Raw genomic sequence first — 21248 nt, forward strand, 5'->3', positions numbered from 1 at the left:
ACCTTAGCTTGACATTTTCCTAGAACTTTTTACCCGTTCAAGAGCTGAACAGAATGAGAAACAAAGTTCTATTTCAGAGTTTGTGGGTGGCAACTTAAAATAAGAAATATCACACATATGCATTGTTATGAATCTACAGTATTGATCATAAAATGGCTCACCATGTCATCCATGAAATTCTGTGGTCTTCTCCCGAAGGGTCCCACATTTTGACTCAGCAACTTCTCATTAACTCAAAGAAGTCGCTCGCAGAATAGAATTATTCAGCATTGTTCATTTGAACCTGTACATTAATTTATCAAAAATCATTTAACATCTACAAAAGAGACAAAATCCCTGCACTTTAGGAGTGTATCATCTAGTGAAAGTGATAGATAACAGAAATAAATGAATAAGCAAGAAAGTAAATTTCAGATTGTCCTAATAAATAAATAAATAAATAAATAAATAAATAAATGGAGATAGAGAACTTTAAAGGATGCACATCAGATAAAGTGGATAGTTAGGCTTCCATGAAATGATGTCTAAGCCAAGACCTTACAGACATAAAAAAGTTGGAAAGAGCATTTGAGCCAGAGAAAATAATAAATGCAGAAGTCGTAAGACAGGAAGTGTTTAGCACAAACAATGAATAGTAAGAAAGCCAATCTTTCTCTAATGGAGCGAGTAAAGGAGGAAATAAGTTTGGAGAATTTTACTGGGATTTGTTCACATAGGATCATGACAATATGCATTGGCCTTTTATATTAGAAACAATAGAAAACTATTGAAGAATAAATATTTGGAGAACTAGTTTAGGAAAATGTGTGTACATGATTCATCAAATTTTGTAAGTGTTAGGTGATACCTGGTGTAACTTAACAGTTATATTTTGTGCATATATATATATATATACGCACATATTCATTTACTTCTGCCATTCCTTGTTCCAAATTAATTTGGAATGGTTTACTGGAAGACACAGAGTTAAATAAGAAAAACCAAAAGAAAACAGTAGCTCTAAATTGTAGAAATCTTCTTGTAAGATGGTAACAGCAGAAGTGGAGAAACTGGTTCTTGAAACAATGGTCTTGAAATAGTGGGAATAGAGGAATATAGTTTCATTTACAAAGACAGGAGAATGTGAAAGAGGTATAGGTTTAAAATGTATATTTGAATGTGTTAAGTTTATGTATTAATCATCATTGACTAAATTATGCTGCATAGTATTCCATTGTTTCTATGCAACACACTTCATTTTAGCAGCACCCTATTGAAAGAACATTTTAAAATTTTACTCCCTTTTTTTTGACAGTATAAACAATGCAGTAATGAATACCCTTATATACATCACTTCTTGAAATCTTAGAGGCATTTCTCCAGAGGAAAGTACCAATAGTGGAACTCCTAATTTACTGAGTGAAGCTTTCTTTTCTTTTTTAAAACCTTTTATTTTAGGTTCAGGGGTACATGGGCAGGTTTGTTATATAGGTAAACTCGTGTCATGGGGGTTTGTTGTACAGATTATTTCTTCACCCATGTATGAAGACTAGTACCCAATAGTTATTTTTTCTTCTCCTCTTTCTCCTTCCAACCTCCACCCTCAGGTAGGCCCCAGTGTCTATTGGTCCCTTCTCTGTGTCCGTGTGTTCTCATCATTCATTTCCCACTTATAAGTGAGAACATGTGGTATTTGGTTTTCTGGTTTTCTGTTCCTATGTTGTTTGCTAAGGATAATGGCCTCCAGCTGCATCCATGTGTCTGAAAAAGACATGATTTCTTTTTTTAAATGAATGCATAGTATTTCACAGTGTATATGCACCACATTTTCTTTATCCAGTCTTCCTTTGATAGGCATTTAAGCTGATTCCATGTCTTTGCTACTGTGAATAGTGCTGCAATGAACACATGAGTACATGTGTCTTTATGATAGAATGATTTATATTCCTTTTGGTTTATACCAAGTAATGGGATTGCTGGGTCCAGTGGTAGCTCTGTTTTTAGCTCTTTGAGAAATTGCCACACTGCTTTACACAAATTTGTTAAGATACTATCCAGTTGCTCACAAAATGGTTGAGTAATTTTATAGTCCCACCTAAGAAGAGTAAGAGTTCCCAGAAATGTTCTTTCTGTCACTTTTAAGTAAGCGGTATGAGATTCCTTTTCTAATCCTGACTTATGATATTGAAACCACACTGTTACATGTTTGAATCATTTCTACCCTAAACAAGCAAACAGATAACCATTCATCAACTCTGGCTACTGCCCTATCTCTCCACTCTTTGTCATAGTCAAATGCTTTGAAAGTCTTAAGTCTATCTCTACTAACTTTCTTCCTTAATTCAGCTGCCACTCAATTTTATCTTATTCTGCAAGGTGTATGTGGTCGTTACCAATTGCAATTTCATTTTTTTAAAACTGCCATTTAAGTCAATTGTATGGGCTTTGCATGTTTTCACAGAAAATGTATTTTTTCTTTGTGAAACAAGAGTTGAAAATACTTTCGCATAATGTTTCATATTTGAAAAAAATCCCCGAATGGAATACCTATTAGTATAAAACATGGGTCTATTTTGCCAAATCCACCCTTACCTTCTTATGCACTATGATAATCTATGCTGGTTACAGAAAATTTGCAGAGTTCATTCTGCATATGTTGTTGGTTCTTAGAAAATAACTAGAGGGTAGATAAGACACCCTAAAAATAATTACTTCAAAGGGAGAATGAAAATATAATCTATGACCCAAAAATTATTTATAAAATGTAATTAAAAGTCATTTACATTATTTTTAAGAATTAAATGTCCTAGTGTTTTCACTGAAACCACAGAGTTTACTTACATTTTTACCTTAGTTTAGTTTGCTATATTTATTCTCTTTACTTGTTTTCACGTAGTATCATTTAAAATCTCCTTTTATATTCAAGGTCTCACATAACACTGAAAATAGAGTGCGTAACAGAAGGGATCTGGAAGTTTCCCATAATGTTGATCGCTACTGAGCCTGATACGGATGCTGTCATTGACATTGAAGGAGTTGGTTTATTTAAGGAATCTGTTTTTGAACTTAGGCTGAAAAGTCAGACAAGGTAATATATTAAACAAAAGTATGTAGCTGTTTTAGTGAATATGCTGAACTTTGGAATGAAATTTAAGATGGAAAATTCTATAGTTCATCTTTTGCTGGTTAAGCCAGCGCAACATTGGTTCTCTGACTCAAAGCTTCATATACTACATAAATTTTTACTTAACAATTGGAAAATAGGGTATACAAAGTGAAGACCAGAATGAAAAACAAAAGTAAATAATTAAAAATTGAAATATAGGATACTATTAATATTTCCATTTGTTTTCAAAGGATGTTTCAGTGTTTTTCTGCAAATGTCAATTGTGTTGGTACATCAAATGGTTTAACTAAGCAGAAATAATTGGGTAAACCCACGTTGATTCCATGTTATGTTTAATTTTGTTTCTATCATAGCTGTCTGTTACATTTGTGCTAACATAGGCAGTCTGACAATACTTTTACCTAAAATCTCACATGTAAAATATACTTTTACAGCTTTTTGAGGTACAGCATACATAACGTAAAATTCATTTATTGTAAATGTACATTTTAATAGTTTTTAATTATAGGATTTGCAGTCATAACCACATTCCAGATATAGAACTTTTCCATTTACCTCCACATTTCCCTCAAACCCTTTTGCAGTCAACTCCCATACTCATTACCAGTCTCAGTCAACCACTGATTTGCTTTGTCTCTATAGTTTTGCCCTTTCTGATATTTCAAATAAATGAAATTACATAATATGTAGTCTTTTGCATGTGACTTTTTACACTATACTTATCTGAAGTTCAGTAGTTTTCATGAATAAGCACCTGTTAGCTTTGTATATATTTGGTCCATTTCTCGAGGGCTGAAATGGTTGTTTGTAACAGTTGTCCAGCTTTATGGTCAAAATGAGTGGTGAACAGTTAAATGTATAATCACTTGTGCCAGGTGATGCAAGGCTTTATAGATAGGATAACCACAAAATTCACTGTCCAAACTTGAACCTTTTGAGAATGAAAGAGGATAATTAATAATTAGGCTTGGCAACAAGGTAAACTGGGACAGATCTGAGCACACCAGCACCTAACAGTTACTGTTCTTATAGGCTGTGGCAAGATGTTTGCTGTTTATCCAAAAAAGACTAAAAAGTCATTAAATCAGCAGAGTGATATATTTGAAAAAGAATATTTAGCTGAAATGTGTAGAAAACAAATGCAAAAATGGTAAGAGTGAATGGAGGTAGATTAGTTAGTTGGCTAATGCTGTTGTCTGAAGGTTGCTTGAGGTTTTTGCAGGGCGAGTGGAGAGGGAAAGTAGACAGATTGGAGAGGCTTTAAGGAGGTAAAGTCAGTTAAATTTAGCGATAGTTTTGGGGATCAGAATGTTCCACTTTGCTAGAGAGTTTTAAATGTTAAGTCAGAGAAGTACCTGTAATGTAGAAGAAACTAACATCAGGTGGATATTGGACTATATGACCTGGAATTTCTCTTACAGTTTGAAAATATGATACTCTTGTGAAAAAAATTGGTTTCATAGTCAAACAGAATGAGAAACAATTTTTTGCTCAACCACTAAATACCTGTGGGACTTTTAGCTATATATTTTTGTTCCTCTGAGCTTCCATTTCCTCATTTATAAAGTGGAGATAAAATATAACCCATAATGTTGCCATGAGAACAAATAATGCAATGTATATAAATTACTCACCACAATGCCAAGAACTTTTAAATATTCAATAAATGGTATTGTTATTATGTATTTTTTCATATCTTTGATCAACCTGATCAGTTATCCAAAACCTAATATTGGGAGAGTAAATGTTTTTGATATTAAGTCTCCTATGTTTTAAAACCCAGAGATTGAGAGCCAGGCAACTCTAGTCAGCCATCTTGCTGATGTGGTACTACAATCAGATTAGTCCAGGTTTATTTTTAATTAATATTACTAAGATTCTGTTAGATGTTTGGTTTAAAATTAGAAGTAGTCTGTTTCTTCTATTCTGATATATTTCTGCAAGCATTAAGTTCAAGGGCAGTTTCTACAGAAATATACAGTAGACTTAGTTCATTAGATTGCAATAAACATTTTTCTAGTGGATAAATGCAGTTGTCAGAAATTCTAAGATATACAATTATGTATGAAAAACACATTCAAAATATAAAAAAAAACAAACTCTGACTCTTCTGTATTGAACCCTTATGACCCTGTTATATTGAATGAACTACTTAGAATTAGGGATAAATCTGAAAATCTCAATAGGGTATTTTCTAAAGTATAGATTTTGATTTTCTTCTATTTTTGTTCTAAGGGCATAATTATATATACCCTTTATAATATTGATGCTGGAGAGTGATTTTTTTTTAAAGATTCAATAGCAAATGGAATTATCCCCCATAAGTGCTTCTAATGTGCAGATTTGAGATATATTTTAATAACATAGGGTCACTCCTGTGGTTAAAATCACATGTTGGCCATGTCTACAGTCATCTGAAGGTTTTACACAGCTGGATGATCAAAATAACTTACTTTTATAACTGGAGATGTTTACTCTGGATGTTGACTGATACTGCCTCCACATAGTCACTCTTTAGTGGATGCCCTGGATAGTTGAATTTGTACATTGTGATTGGTTTTCCATAGAGAGCATATTCCGAGAGAAGCACGTAGAAGATGCATGGCATTTTCTGACCTACACACACAAGTTCAACAACAATCACTCTAGTCACATTTTATTGGTTACAAAGGGGTCACTATATTGGCCTGGATTTAAGAAAGGGAACATAGATCCCACCTTTCTATGGGAAAATTGTTAAAGAATGTGCAGGCTTGCCACAGTGGAGTATGCTAACTTGAATGTTTTTAGCTTCTTCTAAGTCAAAAAATTTTGTCCAGATTCCTCCTGGGTATTGTCACCAGCTGCAAGTCTTTGGGTGGCAAGGATCAGATCATGATGGGTAACATAACCAAGTTACAGAAGAAGGTGAATTTACTTTCTCTTCATGGTTTATTTTCTTTTTTAAAATTATACTTAAAGTTCTAGGGTACATGTGCACAACGTGCAGGTTTGTTACATAGATATACATGTGCCATGTTGGTTTGCTGCACCCATCAACTCATCATTTACATTAGGTATTTCTCCTAACGCTATCCCTCCCCCAGCCCCCCACCCCCCAGCAGGCCCCAGTGTGTGATGTTCCCCTCCCTGTGTCCATGTGTTCTCATTGTTCACCTCCCACTTATGAGTGAGAACATGAGATGTTTGGTTTTCTGTCCTTGTATTTTGCTAAGAATGATGGTTTCTAGCTTCATCCATGTCCCTGCAAAGGACATGAACTCATCCTTTTTTATGGCTGCGCAGTATTCCATGGTTTATATGTGCCACATTTTCTTTATCCAGTCTATTATTGATGGACACTTGGGTTGGTTCCAAGTCTTCGCATGGGTTTATTTTCTACAGCAAATGGAAACTACCTGCTTCCTTACATTAAGTCTGTTTTAAACTTTTTTTAGAGGATTCAGTGATGTAAATAAGCTACTGAATATTTCTAGCTTATTTACCAGCCCTTAGGAGGCTACACCTAGGTAGGTATTAGAAATTTCAAGTTATCTTGAAGATCTAGGGAACTGGAGGGGCGTATATGAAAAAAAATAGGATAGGAAAACAGGCAGACCTAATTATATTCAGGATTTGACTGGTTCCTCATGAACCCAGTAATATTTCCTTTTTCTTTAAGGAATCAAGAGTAAAATAAGTTCTGAAAAGGAATGACCCCCTGTCCTAGTGACTATACATTTTTCTTGTGTGCTGGGCATACAAGGAGAGGAAAGAAGGACGAAGGTGCATGACAAACCCCATGGTGGTAGCTACTCTGTTTCCTAAATTAAATATGTAAAGCGTTAGTGTATCCAGGGGTAATTTTAAACATAATAATACAAAGTATTCTGAAGAATCAGTATAAAAACATAACAGAGTTCAAGGTATCAAAATAGGTTACCTATTCCTAAAATATTTTATGTGCATATAAGTGATTAGCAATAAGTAAAACTTTTGAGAAATATAAAATCCTTATTTTTCTGAATATCCTACTTTTTACTAACGTCTGCCCTTTGTGATAACATTTAAAAATTGTTTTTATATAAATGAGCATTATGAATTACACAAAAAACTATAATGTAAATCTTAGGAAATGAGAAATCCACCATCTCTTGGCCACTATCACTAAGTCCAACTCAATTCTGGTAGAGTATAGGAATTAGAAACAAATGGTTTCCTAGTAATATAAGCTAATCATATTTTGAAATAGTCATTTGGGATCATGCTACATAGAAATTATCTTGTTATAAAATGAAAATCTTCTGTAGATGAGCATTTTCATTAAGAAAACTAATTGTAGGGCTGGGTGTGTGTATATATATGTGTGTATATATATGTGTATATATATGTGTGTATATATATGTGTATACATATGTGTATATATGTGTAATATATGTGTATATACACACATGTGTATATATGTGTGTATATGTGTGTATATATACACATAAGTGTATATATGTGTGTGTATATATGTATATATGTGTGTATATATGTGTGTATCTATGTATATGTATATATGTGTATCTATGTGTATATGTATATATGTGTGTGTGTGTATATATATATAAACACACAGCTAAATACATATAATTTAAGAAGTCTTTAGTGAATCATGCTGCCCACATTGTTTAAACCCTCTCTAATTCATTAACACTTTTATACCACAGCTGAGTCTCCATTTATTTCTAACAATAACAATAAAGCTACTTTCTTTAAAAAAATGATGGCATATAAAGAAAACTTGATATGAATTTATACTCATTAAAAATTTTGTGGATTTAGAACATCTTGGTGAATATTTGGGAAACTAACTTAGGGCAACATTTTTTGATGATTGATAAATTTCTGCGAGTGTTGTGTGATATTCTGACGTAGTATAGTAATTCTATTTTGTGCATATATGCATATATTCATTTACTATGATTCCTTCTTTTGTATGTACAGTCATGCATCACTTAAAGACAAAGATATGTTCTGAGAAATGCATCCTTGGGTGATTCCATCATTTTGCACACATCATAGAGTGCATTTACACAAACCTAGATGGTATAGCATACTGCACACCTAGGCTGTGTGGCATTGCCTATTGCTTCTAGGCTACAAACCAGCACAGGATGTTACTATACTGAATAATGAAGGCACCTACAACACAATGGTAAATATTTGTATACCTAAACACAGAAAAGGTACAGTAAACCTACAGTATTAAAATCATATGGAACAACCATTGTATGTACAGTTCATCATTGACCAAAATATAGATGATAAAGGTCAAATTTTATTTATTTCAGTATAGATATTGAGGTTTCCCAACATCATTTATTGAAGACACTAACCTTTTAAAATTGTGTGTTCTTGATGCCCTTGTCAAAAATTACTTGACGGCATATGCTTAGGTTTATTTCTTGGCTTTCTATTCTGTTCTATTGACCTATGTGTCTGTTTTTATGACAGTAATATGCTATTTTAATTATTTTAGGTTTGTAATATATTTTGATATCAGGTAGTGGGATGCTACCAGCTTTTCTCTTTTTGCTCAGAATTGCTCTGGCTAGTTGAAGTGTTTAGAGATTACTATTTATTTAAAATATAACACTAGAATTTTTATAGATAGCATTAAATTGGTAGATCACATTGGGTAGTATGGACATTTTAACAATGTTAATTATTCAATCTCATGAAAACAAGGTATTTTCCTATTTGTGTTTTTGTCAATATTTTAAATCAAATTTTACAGTTTTCAGTGTATAAACATTTTATTTCCTTGGCTAAATTCATTTCTAAGAATTTTATTCTTTTTAATGCTATATAAATTGGATTACTTTCTTGATTTCTTCTTGGGAGAGTTTGTTGTTAGAATATATAAATGCTACTGTGTTTTGTATGTTGATTTTTCATCCATCAATGTCAGTGTTACTGAGATTATGTATTAGTTCTAACAGGTTTTTTCATGTGTGCGTGTGTGTGTGTGTGTGTGTGTGTGTGTAATCTTTACAGTTTTCTACATATAGGAACACACCCTCTGCAGATAGGGATAGATGATAGTATTTCTTCCTTTCTGATTTGGGTGCCTTTTATTTCTTTTACTTGCTTGATTGCTCTTGCTGATATTTCTAGTATGTTACATAGACATGCAAAGAGGGGGCATTTTCTCCTTGTACCAGACCTTAGAGGAAAAGCTTTCAGTTTTTCTCCATTGATTATGATGTTAGCAGTAGGCTTTTCATAAATGACCTTTATCATGGAGAGGAAATTTCCTTCTAAACTTAATTTGTTGAGAGTTTATCATGAAATGATGTTAAACTTTACCAAATGCTTATTCAGCATCCGTTGGGATGATCATGTAGCTTTTTTCTTTTAATTTGGCATATCATGTTGATTGATTTGCATATGCTAAACAAAACATGCATCTCAAGGATAAGTCCCACTTGATTATGGCGAAGAGCCTTTTAATGTATTGGCAGAAATGGTTTACTAGTACTGTATTGATGATTTTTGCTTCCATGTTCATCAGATATATTGGTCTGTAGTTTTTTTTTCTCTTGTTGTCTTTGTATGGCTTTGGTATCAGGGTGATCCTGGCCTCATAAAATGAGATTTTATCTTTTGGAAGAGTTTAATAAGGACTGGTATTAAATCTTCTTTGAATATTTAGTAGAATTTAGCCATGAAGCTATCTGGTACTGAATTTTTCTTTGTTGGGAAGCTTTTAATTAATGCTACGATCTTTTTTAAAATTGGCCCCTTCAAGCATTCTATTCCTTATTAGTTCAATCTTGGTAGGTTATATGTTTCTAGAAATATATACATTTCCTTCTTGGTTTTCCAATTTGCTTACAGATAATTGTTCATAATTGTCATTATGTTCCTTTATATTTCTGAGAAATCAATTGAAATGTCTCCCCCTTTATTTCTTATTTGATTTATTGGAGTATTCTCTCTTTTTATCTTAATCTCACTCATGGTTTGTCAATTTAAAATTTATTTTTAAAAGACTCTTTGTTTTGTCAAATTTCTATGACTTTTCTATTCTCTATTTTATTTATTTCTGCTCTTATTTTTTATTATTTTCTCCCTTCTGCTAACTTTGGGTTTAGTTTGTCCTTCTTCTAGTTCATATAATTTAAGTGGCTTATTTTGAGACCTGCCTTTTTTAAATGTAGATATTTATCATTATAAGATTTCCTCTTAATACTACTTTTGCTGCATCCCATTAAGTTTTGTTTTGTTGTGTTTTCATTTCCATTTGTCTCAATATATTTTCTTTTTTTTTCCATGAGGCATTTTATTTGTAAATATGTATTACATCTCTAGAAAAAGAATCCCAGGATTTTCACTCCTGTGTGTTTTCGTCTTGCTTCTTCATGGTCCATGATGCCAGCTGAGGTTGTCAGTATAATGAAACCAAACTGGCACAATGGAATCAGATTATTCTGCCGTTTTTCTAGACCTTTGAGTTGCACATCAAATCTGGGCTGATCACTCCACACGTGTTTAGCCTGCCTGTGAGGTTCACAGCAATTTTTCCAGCTCTGTGATCATCAGTGATTTCAAATTTGCCAATGTAACCACACTTTATCATCACACTGAGAAGCTGGATGATGACTTTGGAGCATGACCTAATAAGAACCTGGCGTTTGCCTCTCTTTTCTGCATGTTGATACTTTTGAGAGCATCAGCCAGGACATTCATGAGCACCATTGCGGCAATGCGGAAAGATGGCAGAAAGAGAATGGGAGGGGAGAGCGCACGCAGTTATGGGAACAAGATATTTTCTAATACACCTTTTGATTTCCTGTTTGACCTATTGGTTGTTCAGGTGCGTGTTAATTTCCACGTATTTGTGAATTTTCCTAAATTTCTCCTGTTATAGATTCTCAGTTTCATACCGCTGTGATCAGTAAGGATACTTGATATAACTTCAGTGTTCTAAAATTTGCTGACTTGTTTTGTTGCTTAACATATGATCCACCCTGAAAAATATTATGTGGCCCTTGAGAAGAGTATATTCTGCTGCTGTTGGATAGAATGTTCTGTATATAGCTGTTATGTACATTTATCTAAAGTGTAGTTCAAATCCAATGTTTGTTTACTGATATCTAATCTGGATGATCTATCCATTGTTGAAAGTGCAGTATTTTGTTTCTTTGGTGGTGTAATATTTCCCTGATCCTTCATGATCTTTCTAGCCTTGCTAAGAAGTTTGCTCATTTAAAGAAGTTATCTTTTCCAGACTTTATGAATTGGCTTCAGTAAATAAAAACTTTCACCTTTAGGGTAACAGGGCACATTGGGGTGTGTTGTGGCACTGGGTCTAGTTCTGTAGTGTTCTAAGTGTGGTGGCATGCAGTAGCTTCAGGCTGTGAGAGATTAATATTGCTTTGGCTCAGGCAGCTAGAGTCTGTAACATCAGCAACTGTATGATCCATGGTTGCAAGAGATAGGGGATGCCCATGGTGGCTGTGAAGACCCTTGAGATCCTTAGTCTTGACTCTGGGTCAAGAAGCAAGAGGCCAGGGCAGGGAGCAATGAGGCTAGAGCCAGCAATGTACACACACTCAGCTGCAGGAGCCAACTATGGACACTTCTGTGGAGGCAGAGGCCAGCTGTGGGCTTGTTCGTGGTGTCTCTCTTAGTCTTCACAGACTGGCTTTCTACTGGGAAGATTTTCACCAATCATCCTGGCTAGAGATTCTGGAGGCCTTGCAAACCTTTTATGTGGATGTGTCTTTTCTGGACTTGTTCATGTATATTTCTATTTAGAGAGATGTATTGGTTTATTTCTTTTTTCAGAAAGTTATAGTCTCTTGTTCCTTCTGGTGTCTGTCTGCTGTACCATTAGTCCTCTGAAGCAGCAGCACACCACTCAGCCTTTTTTTGTTCTTAGTAGTCCTCAGAAATCTAGAGCATGCTAAGTCCCATCAGCATTCTGAGACAGGCAAATCAGAAGCCAGCCCCTTGAGCAGCTTCACTCTCCTGTAAAGTCAGAACATTGGATGTCTGGTCCAGCCTTCTTTTTCTTTCCTTACAGAGAAGCCAGAAGCTGAGCATTTCTTCCCAATTATGTGGCACTGTGCCAGCAGGAGGGATAATGGCAAGAGGGTGCCAATAATTTTCCTACTGGCTTCAATATAGTTCGTTTTATTATTATTGTTGTTATACTTTAAGTTCTAGGGTACATGTGCACAACGTGCAGGTTTGTTACATATGTATACATGTGCAATGCTGGTGTGCTGCACCCATTAACTCATCATTTAACATTAGGTATATCTCCTAATGCTATCCCTCCCCCCTCCCCCCACCCCATGACAGGCTGCGGTGTGTGATGTTCCCCTTCCTGTGTCCATGTGTTCTCATTGTTCAATTCCCACCTATGAGTGAGAACATGCGGTGTCTGGTTTTCTGTCCTTCCAATAGTTTGCTGAGAATGATGGTTTCTAGCTTCATCCGTGTCCCTACAAAGGACATGAACTCATCCTTTTTTATGGCTGCATAGTATTCCATGGTGTATATGTGCCACATTTTCTTAATCCAGTCTATCATTGATGGACATTTGGGTTGGCTCCAAGTCTTTGCTATTGTGAATAGTGCCGCAATAAACATAAGTGTGCATGTGTCCTTATAGCAGCATGATTTATAATCCTTTGGGTATATATCCAGTAATGGGATGGCTGGGTCAAATGGCATTTCTAGTTCTAGATCCTTGAGGAATCACCACACTGTCTTCCACAATGGTTGAACTAGTTTACACTCCCACCAACAGTGTAAAAGTGTTCCTATTTCTCCACATCCTCTCCAGCACCTGTTGTTTCCTGACTTTTTGATGATCGCCATTCTAACTGGTATGAGATGGTATCTCATTATGGTTTTGATTTGCATTTGTCTGATGGCCAGTGATGATGAGCATTTTTTCATGTGTCTGTTGGCTGCATAAATGTCTTCTTTTGAGAAGTGTCTGTTCATATCCTTCGCCCACCTTTTGATGGGGTTATTTGATTTTTTCTTGTAAATTTGTTTAAGTTCTTTGTAGATTCTGGATATTAGCCCTTTGTCAGATGGGTAGATTGCAAAATGTATGCTCTACTGTGCTACAAAAGCCTCTTAACTGGTTTCTGGATTTCTCACAAAAGGGACTGTTGTTGAATTTGTGTCTTCATCTGTGGAAGGAAGGTCTGGGAGTTCCTGTTCTGCCATTTTATTGATGTAATTCCCTTAGGTGCCCTGTCTTATTCATTCTCATTTATTGTATCATTCATCATAGCCTAGCACTGGTAATAAAATATTTTCAAATAAGAACAACAGCGATACTGATGACTAAAGTATTATTGGCTAGTCCTTATAATGCACTTTTTGTGTGTCAGGCACTAATCTAATCGCTTTGCAGTGACTATTAACAGTTTAACAGATGTCAACACTAAAGTAGGGAAAAGTTAAGTAAATTGCCCGAAGTCATCCATCTAAATAAAGCTATGGTTCCAATCCACAGTCCATGTTCTCAAACCTTCTGTTATGATACTCAATACATATTTGCTGAATAGATCAGTGAGTTCCAGCCTGAATCCTTTCTGCATCCTCTCCTATGTCTCACTGTTGAATCTGTTTTTGGAGGCTGAATTTGGCCTTTTATGAGTATCACTCCTGTCAATTTGAGTTTTAAATTTCTCAAAACTTCCATGCAGTGTTCCGCTCTTCTTCTGTATTCTACCAAGAAATTCTTCAAATTATTTTGCAGTCCTTATCTCAAGTATAGTCAACCTTGACATAAAGATAGTCACTTGAATCTTAAATGTCACTCAATTCACTTCAGATCATAACAACCCATTTTCAGGCCCAAGAATGTTTAATGAAATTATAAAGTGCTTTCATTTCACTCAGCAAGTGAAAAGCTAAAGGGAAGATGAGTAAATATCGCCATGGAATAGAAACAGAAACAAAAGGTATTATGATAGCTTTGCTGGTCAGTCATTTTATGTATGGATTAATTTACAAATGCCTAAATTTCCATTAAGGACATTGAATAGTTCCAATTTGTATAGATTCAACATTTTTTTCTTTGTGCATTATTATTATTATTTTGAGATGGAGTTTCGCTCTTGTTGCCCCAGCTGGAGTACAATGGTGCTATCTCGGCTCACTGCAACCTCTGCCTCCCGGGTTCAAGCGATTCTCCTGTCTCAGCCTCCCTAGTAACTGGGATTACAGGCGTGAGCCACCATGCCCGGCTAATTTTTTGTATTTTTAGTAGAGATGGGGTTTCACCCTGTTGGCCAGGCTGGTCTGGAACTCATGACCTCAGGTGAACCACCCGCCTCGGCCTCCCAAATTGCTGGAATTACAGACGTGAGCCACTGCGCTGTGTCTTACTCTGTCGCCCACGCTGGAGTGCAATGGCATGATCTCAGCTCACTGCAACCTCTACCTCCCAGGTTCAAGTGATTCTCCTGCCTCAGCCTCCTGAGTAGCTGGGATTACAGGCGCACATCACCGTGCCTGGCTAAGTTTTATATTTTTAGTAGAGATGGGGTTTCACCGTGTTGGCCAGGCTGGTCTCCAACTCCTGACCTCAGGTGATCCACCTGCCTCGGCCTCCCAAAGTGCTGGGATTATAGGCGTGAGCCACCACGCCCAGCCTCTTTGTGCATTATAAGATGTGATTTTAAGAATCTTTAGAATTTCATTTTGTCACCCTGAGAAGAATGACTTCAGTAATTTTTTTTAAAATGCCTCCTCACTATTATTTGGTAAGCATTCAACATTAATGTTAACCAGGCCTATTGCAGCAGGATTCAAATTCTACTCATCAAGTTCTCACAAAGAGAATGAAGTAATGATGAAATTTACTAAGTTGAATTTTGTACTTCTGTTCCAGAAATCCTGAGCCGTTCACCGCACACTTCCTACCTGGCAGTGATCTGGAGTTTTTTGTAAAACCTCAGGCTGGAGAACTTCTTCCTTTTAACACAAACGGAACTCTCATCACTGTAGGATTTAAACCTAAAATGTACTGTAGGAAATATAAAGCAACATTAGTAATACAGGTGAGTTCTATAAAGGCAATAGCCAAGGTTGTTTGATGCAACTAAAGACACTAAATAAACTAGCAAGAAAAGGTTTTACTACATGGTGACAGATAAAGAATAACAATTTTGCTGTGCAAAAATCAACTTATCTCAACTGCTACATCTTGGTTTACTTTTCTTTTGTCAAAGAGCAGAATTTTAAGTATGGTATATAACAAACAGTTGTCAACACTAGAGGAAAGTTAAAAAAAATACTTTCCTTCCATATTAAGGAACTGTAGAAGAGACAAATAATGACTGTAAAGTGATTTGTATAGTTATGTATCACTTTCTGTAACATACCTATTCAAGGACTTCATTAACTTTAAGTTATTTGAGATAGGGATTTTGGAGCCCTTAATTAAGGCAGAGTATTGGCAAGATGTTGAAGTCTAACATAAAAAAATGGAATAATATATAACATTTATTTTGAATTAAAAAAAATGATGTGAGCCAGTTATCATCTGTTAAAGTCATCATTTTATTAACAGTTAAGGTAAATACAATTTTGAACATTTGTTCAGTAACCAAAGTTGATCTATAAAGTTTCACACATATTTTATAGTAAGAGCTTTCAGACTAAATACAACTTTCAAACTATTTCTAAGAAGATATCTATTACCACTGTCTACTTTCAGTAACATTGGCACACAAGCATGTTGTCGTATACACACAACTCCTGGTACAAAAGTGATTTCTATATTTCTCAGTCAAGCAATAATTAGCCAGTGCCATAGGCAGAAAAAATTTATTGTTTTATTTAACAGAGACAAAATATTGAATATTGTTTGAGGAAGTTATTTCTATTCTTTTCATCTTTCCAAGAGTCCTTACAATCTAGGTAGTAAGAAGAAAAAGCATTTGTTGACATTTTGCACCTACCTTTTTGCCTACATTGATACATAATTTTTTTTTTTTCCTGAGACAGAGTCTTGCTGTGTTGCCCAGGCTGGAGTGCAGTGGCGCGATCTCGGCTCACTGCATGCTCTGCCTAACGGGTTCACGCCATTCTCCTGCCTCAGCCTCCCAAGTAGCAGGGACTACAGGCGCCTGCAACCACGCCAAGCTACTTTTTTGTATTTTTAGTAGAGATGTGGTTTCACCATGTTAGCCAGGATGGTCTCGATCTCCTGACCTCGTGATCCACCCGCCTCAGCCTCCCAAAGTCCTGGGATTACAGGCGTGAGCCACCATGCCCAGCCTTGATATACAATTTAAAGTGATCATATTGTACTTGCTTCAGTTTGCTTTAAGGGGATTAAATGGCATCTTTAAAAATATTTTCAAATTAAAATTATATTCATTTTATCTAGCATACAGTAGACAGTTCTGCAATTAACAGAAGGCTTTACCAACAAAACCTGTGCCTGATTTCTCTGTGTTGATTTGACAAATTACTGGCAGTGCAATTAAAGATTTTATGTGAGGGAACAAGTTGTTACATGGGAACAACAGAGAATATGCCATTTTTAGCCTGAAGTGGTACAATTTGATACAGTTTATGTAGGGAAAACTGAGTTTGAAACGTTTAAGAAATCATGATTTTCTTAATTCTACTTTTATTATTGAAAATTCCAAATATGTGTAGAAATAGAGAGCATAATTAATCACCATGCACTAATAATCCAGTATGAACATTCATCAACTTATGGCCAATTCTGCTTCACCTATATGCCTACTCTCTTCCCCACCTTCTGTATAAAGGGTTACCTTGTGCTAAGCATATCCAACACTGTAATTCTTGCCCTACCCCTGACAACCACTAATCTTGTAATTTCTAGAACATTATATAAATGGAACCATTAAATCATTAAAGCATTATCCAAATAAAAAATATTATTTGCATTATCATCTTTTTTAAATGAATGATTTTAAGCATTAAGTCAATGTTTGCAACTATATTATCTTCATTTTGCCTCACTTGGAAATAAAAATGATGATTTTAAAGAACGTGTTAATTAAATATTAGCCCAAACAAACCTCAATAATCTTGTTCACAAGTTTCATAATTTCCCATTCCATTAAATCAAATTTAAAATTATTAAAAGCTGTCTTTTCCCACTGGTAAACAAGATATATAGTGCTAGTTTTGAGACTTTGAGACTAAAGTTTACTTATTTAGTCTGTTTTACAAAAAGCGGTGCTACTCAAAGAGAGTAGTAAATCTGCTCAACTTTCCCTTGGTGGATATGATAAATCTTAGTTTATGAAAATGTGAGGATTATCAGAATTATCTAACATAAAATATATGATTCTTTATCTTTATACTTATATAAATTATTCATATATATTACACAGTAATATATAATACATAAGATTATATATGATAGTGATTTCATTGATAATATATAAGTAATATAGTATTCATATAAGTAATATTTATATACAGATGTACCTGTTATAACTAGAGACATAACCAGACATTGATAATTTGTGTTTGCTTTTAAAGGAATAGATCATTAGCATGAAATTGTGGGAAATGCCATTGTAAATATCTTGGTTTGTATTTCCTCAGATGCAGATCTTGAAATCAGGATTGAAATCCAAGTACCATATTTGCTATGTGATCTCAATTAACAGATGTAGGGAAGACAGGATGTGAGATAGGGAAGGGGAAGAAATCGATAAAGGGTACTTTATCCAGGCATCTGCCACAGTGAGCAACTGGAAAGGAATCCCGTGGAAGATCTCTGGGAAATGCCGTGGAACACATACCTCAGAGTTTTCACACCTGAGAGGTTAAGAAAGTTTGGTCACATATACAGTAACCGCCACTATTCCAATCATTGATTGAAGAGTGCTCTCAGGGATTGTTCAAACTCTAGCACCAGTAGAGAAGCCTTCTGGGGTTTCTGAACAATCTTGAGCCAAAGAGGTACAAAATTGATCTATGAAGTTTCACACATATTTTATAGTAAGGACTTTTAGGCTAAAGACAACTTTCAATCTTACAATTGAAAGTTGAAGCAGGCAGTGATATGAAAACACCTGAGGGTTGTGGGTGGACACAGACCACATCTGCTAATGGATAATTATCAATTGTTTCCATTCATAGAACTATGCCTTAAATATATAGCTTTCTTAATGGAAACTTGGGAAATAAAAATATATATACAGCTTTGGTTATTCAGTCCATGAGATCACGGACTTTGGGTGATCTCTTTTCAGAACACAGAGAGACACAACCTGAATGTGGAAGTTTCATCTGTTTATTTTTTTAAATTTCTTTAAATAAATAGTTGAGAAGTATAATTGTCAATTTGGCATTTTTTGTGAAAAATCAATGTGGTAATTCTATGAGATGTTAGTAATATGGAAGTATTAATGTATTCTTATATTATTTTAACTTCTGTTTTGTATTTATATTTTCAAAGGGAGATTGGGGATAGAAGATATAAAGTTATATCTTTAAATTTTTTAAAATATACATGGATAGTTGCTTTTATTTATGGTTAGACTGAAGAAATTTAGCTATATGTAAAACAACTATAATGTTCAATCTTTATTTCATAAAATAAGGCTATTAATGTTGTATAGCTTTTTGGAATGAAGAGTATGAACAACTTCCATACACACACACGAAGCACACACACACAAGCACACACACACTCAGCATCACTTATTGTAAAATTTAAATCTTAATTGAATTTCAATAAATATAATTGGGACTTTAAAACAATGTTTTTAAAAGTAATTATTTTCAAAGTGTCTTGGCGAAGGTGAAGGTACAAGTCCCTACTTTTAGCTCTCATTTGTACCCACTAAGTGCTGAATAAGGATATAGATCCCTTCATATAGCTTACTCATGTATACCCACTAAATGCTGGCCGTGGGCGCAGGGCCCTTCAGTAACTCAGGCATTAGTATCAAATGCCAGGCATGGTGTAGGTCTCTTCATTTAGCTCACTCATTTTTACCCATCAAGTGGGTCAATGTACTGGAAAATATATGTATATGCACAATCACTAAAATATAGCTTTGTTTTTCAGATTAAACATCCTTATACGAAGTAAAATTTTTTTTTACCCAGTCGTATTATGCTCCTTGGTTTGGTCCACTTTTGACACACTGATTCTGAATACATAATTATTACAAACACTAGATAAATGGTCCAGATATGATTAAGATGAGGCTATTGTTGTACAATACATTCTTGTTGTATTGTTGTGCAAGACATTCTTGCACTTAATATTAATTGACAGGTATCACACTACATATAAAGCTCAGAGCATTGCAATATTCACTTTGTCTGGACCTATTCTGAATGAGTTTTCTGAGTATACGTGGTGTAAATCTTAGTGTTAGGAGGACACCAGTATAAACACAGGTGGTTTCAGGAAGTTCTGCACAAGGAATGAGACTTCAGTATAAACATAAACATATATGCAGAAGAAATGAAGAATGTTTAAATAAATCACTATGTAAATTCTACTCACTTGGATTTAGATGGTGATTGTCAGCAATGATCTTACATCATTTGTGGTATATTAAAATGGTTATACGTACTATGGGCTGGGTGCAGTGGCTCATGCCTGTAATCTGAGCACTTTGGGAGGCCAAGGAGGGTGGATGATCTGAGGTCAGGATTTTGAGACCAGCCTGGCCAATGTGGAGATACCCCATCTCTACTAAAAATACAAAAATTAGCCGGGTGTCGTGGCACATGCCTGTAAATCCAGCTACTGGGGAGGCTGAGACACAAGAATTGCTTGAACCCGGGAGGTGGAGATTGCAGTGAGCCAAGATCGTGCCACTGACTCCAGCCTGGGTGACAGAGTGAGACCCTGTCTAAAAAATAAAAAATAAAAATAAATAAATAAATAAATAGTTATACATGCTATGTACTTTCATAATCTTCAAAGCAGCTAAATATATTTTACCAGTCATTTCTATGGTTACACTTAAATTCTCATGAATGTGTTTATCTTGGAAGGTACTATTTCCATTAGTTGGGGTTCATACTGTGCAACAGTCTTATGCAAGCCAAATAGATTGCTTTCCCTTATTATCAGATGGATGCGTAGTTTACAGGGAGAATCTCTGAGAGATTTTTTAGTAAATAATTCTTAATTCATAAAGTGAAATACTTTCTTTATTTTCCACATTAATTGTCACTCTAAGTGGTTTCAGTTTTGTACCTTTTCCATACTCTACATGGAGAACAGAAGATGTTAATTATAGTGAACTTTTCCCTACATGTTTTGAAGTCCCTGGATATTTCAAATGAAAATTTCTCCCTCTTTCTATCCAGACAGAAGAAATGTACTGGAAGTATGAGATCAATGGATTAACTCCAACTACCATGCCACCGAAAAATGCAAAAGCCAAAATTGATGCTACTCACAAGACACATGACAACATGCCAGTCCATCCACGTAATTTTGTCCGTGAAAATACTAAACTCATAAGAACAGGGGTGTCTTCCACCATCAAGGGTGCTCCTTTGGTGAAGAATCAATAAAATTTTTTTCCAAAATATTTCTTGGTCTCAGGTAGAACTTTGATGACTATTATTTCATCTTTTGGAATATTTCTGAGGAATAATGGTTTAATTATAATAGGCCTTCTATATTTCCTTGTCTTTTAAAATTCAATCTGTTCTCTGAATATATTATACTTCATTTGTGAGTTATGAATGTTTTTTGGTTGCGAATATTGGAATTGGTTCACTTTTAAAGTGCAGGTGTATATTTGTGGTAAAACGAAATATAATTTAAATGACAACAGTATTTCCAATAACAGCGTTGCTAATAAAGCTAAATGTCTCATGTAGATATTCCTTGTTAGTCTTTATGTTTTAATTGACAACTAAACATTGTATATATTTATGGTATACAACATATTTTGAAATATGCATACATTGCAGCATGGTTAGCCTGAGCTAATTAATACATGCATTGCCTTACATACTTATTTTTTGTAGTAAGAACACTTAAAATATACTTTCTTAGCCATTTTCAACTATATAATACATTATTATTAACTATCACCACCATGTTGTACAGCAGATCTCTTGAACTTCTTATTCCTCCTATCTAACTGAAATTTTGTATACTTTG

At 34.8% G+C, this 21248-nt stretch overlaps 1 protein-coding gene and 1 pseudogene across 1 annotated transcript in view; one reads left to right on the forward strand and one right to left on the reverse strand.

Moving 5' to 3' along the window:
* CFAP47 (cilia and flagella associated protein 47) overlaps positions 1-20667 on the forward strand; it is a 463486-nt gene extending 442819 nt beyond the window's left edge. Inside the window, exons 62-64 of the mRNA XM_054677051.2 lie at positions 2906-3067; positions 15000-15168; positions 20441-20667. Of these exons, the coding sequence (XP_054533026.1) occupies positions 2906-3067; positions 15000-15168; positions 20441-20650 (541 nt within the window). The 3' untranslated portion in view covers positions 20651-20667. The remainder of the gene's footprint in view (positions 1-2905; positions 3068-14999; positions 15169-20440) is intronic.
* On the reverse strand, positions 10409-10831 carry LOC107971158 (small ribosomal subunit protein uS8-like; annotated as a pseudogene).
* Positions 20668-21248: the final 581 nt, after the last annotated feature.

Source organism: Pan troglodytes, chromosome X (assembly GCF_028858775.2).
Source record: "Pan troglodytes isolate AG18354 chromosome X, NHGRI_mPanTro3-v2.0_pri, whole genome shotgun sequence".
Classification (NCBI taxonomy): Eukaryota; Metazoa; Chordata; class Mammalia; order Primates; family Hominidae; genus Pan; species Pan troglodytes.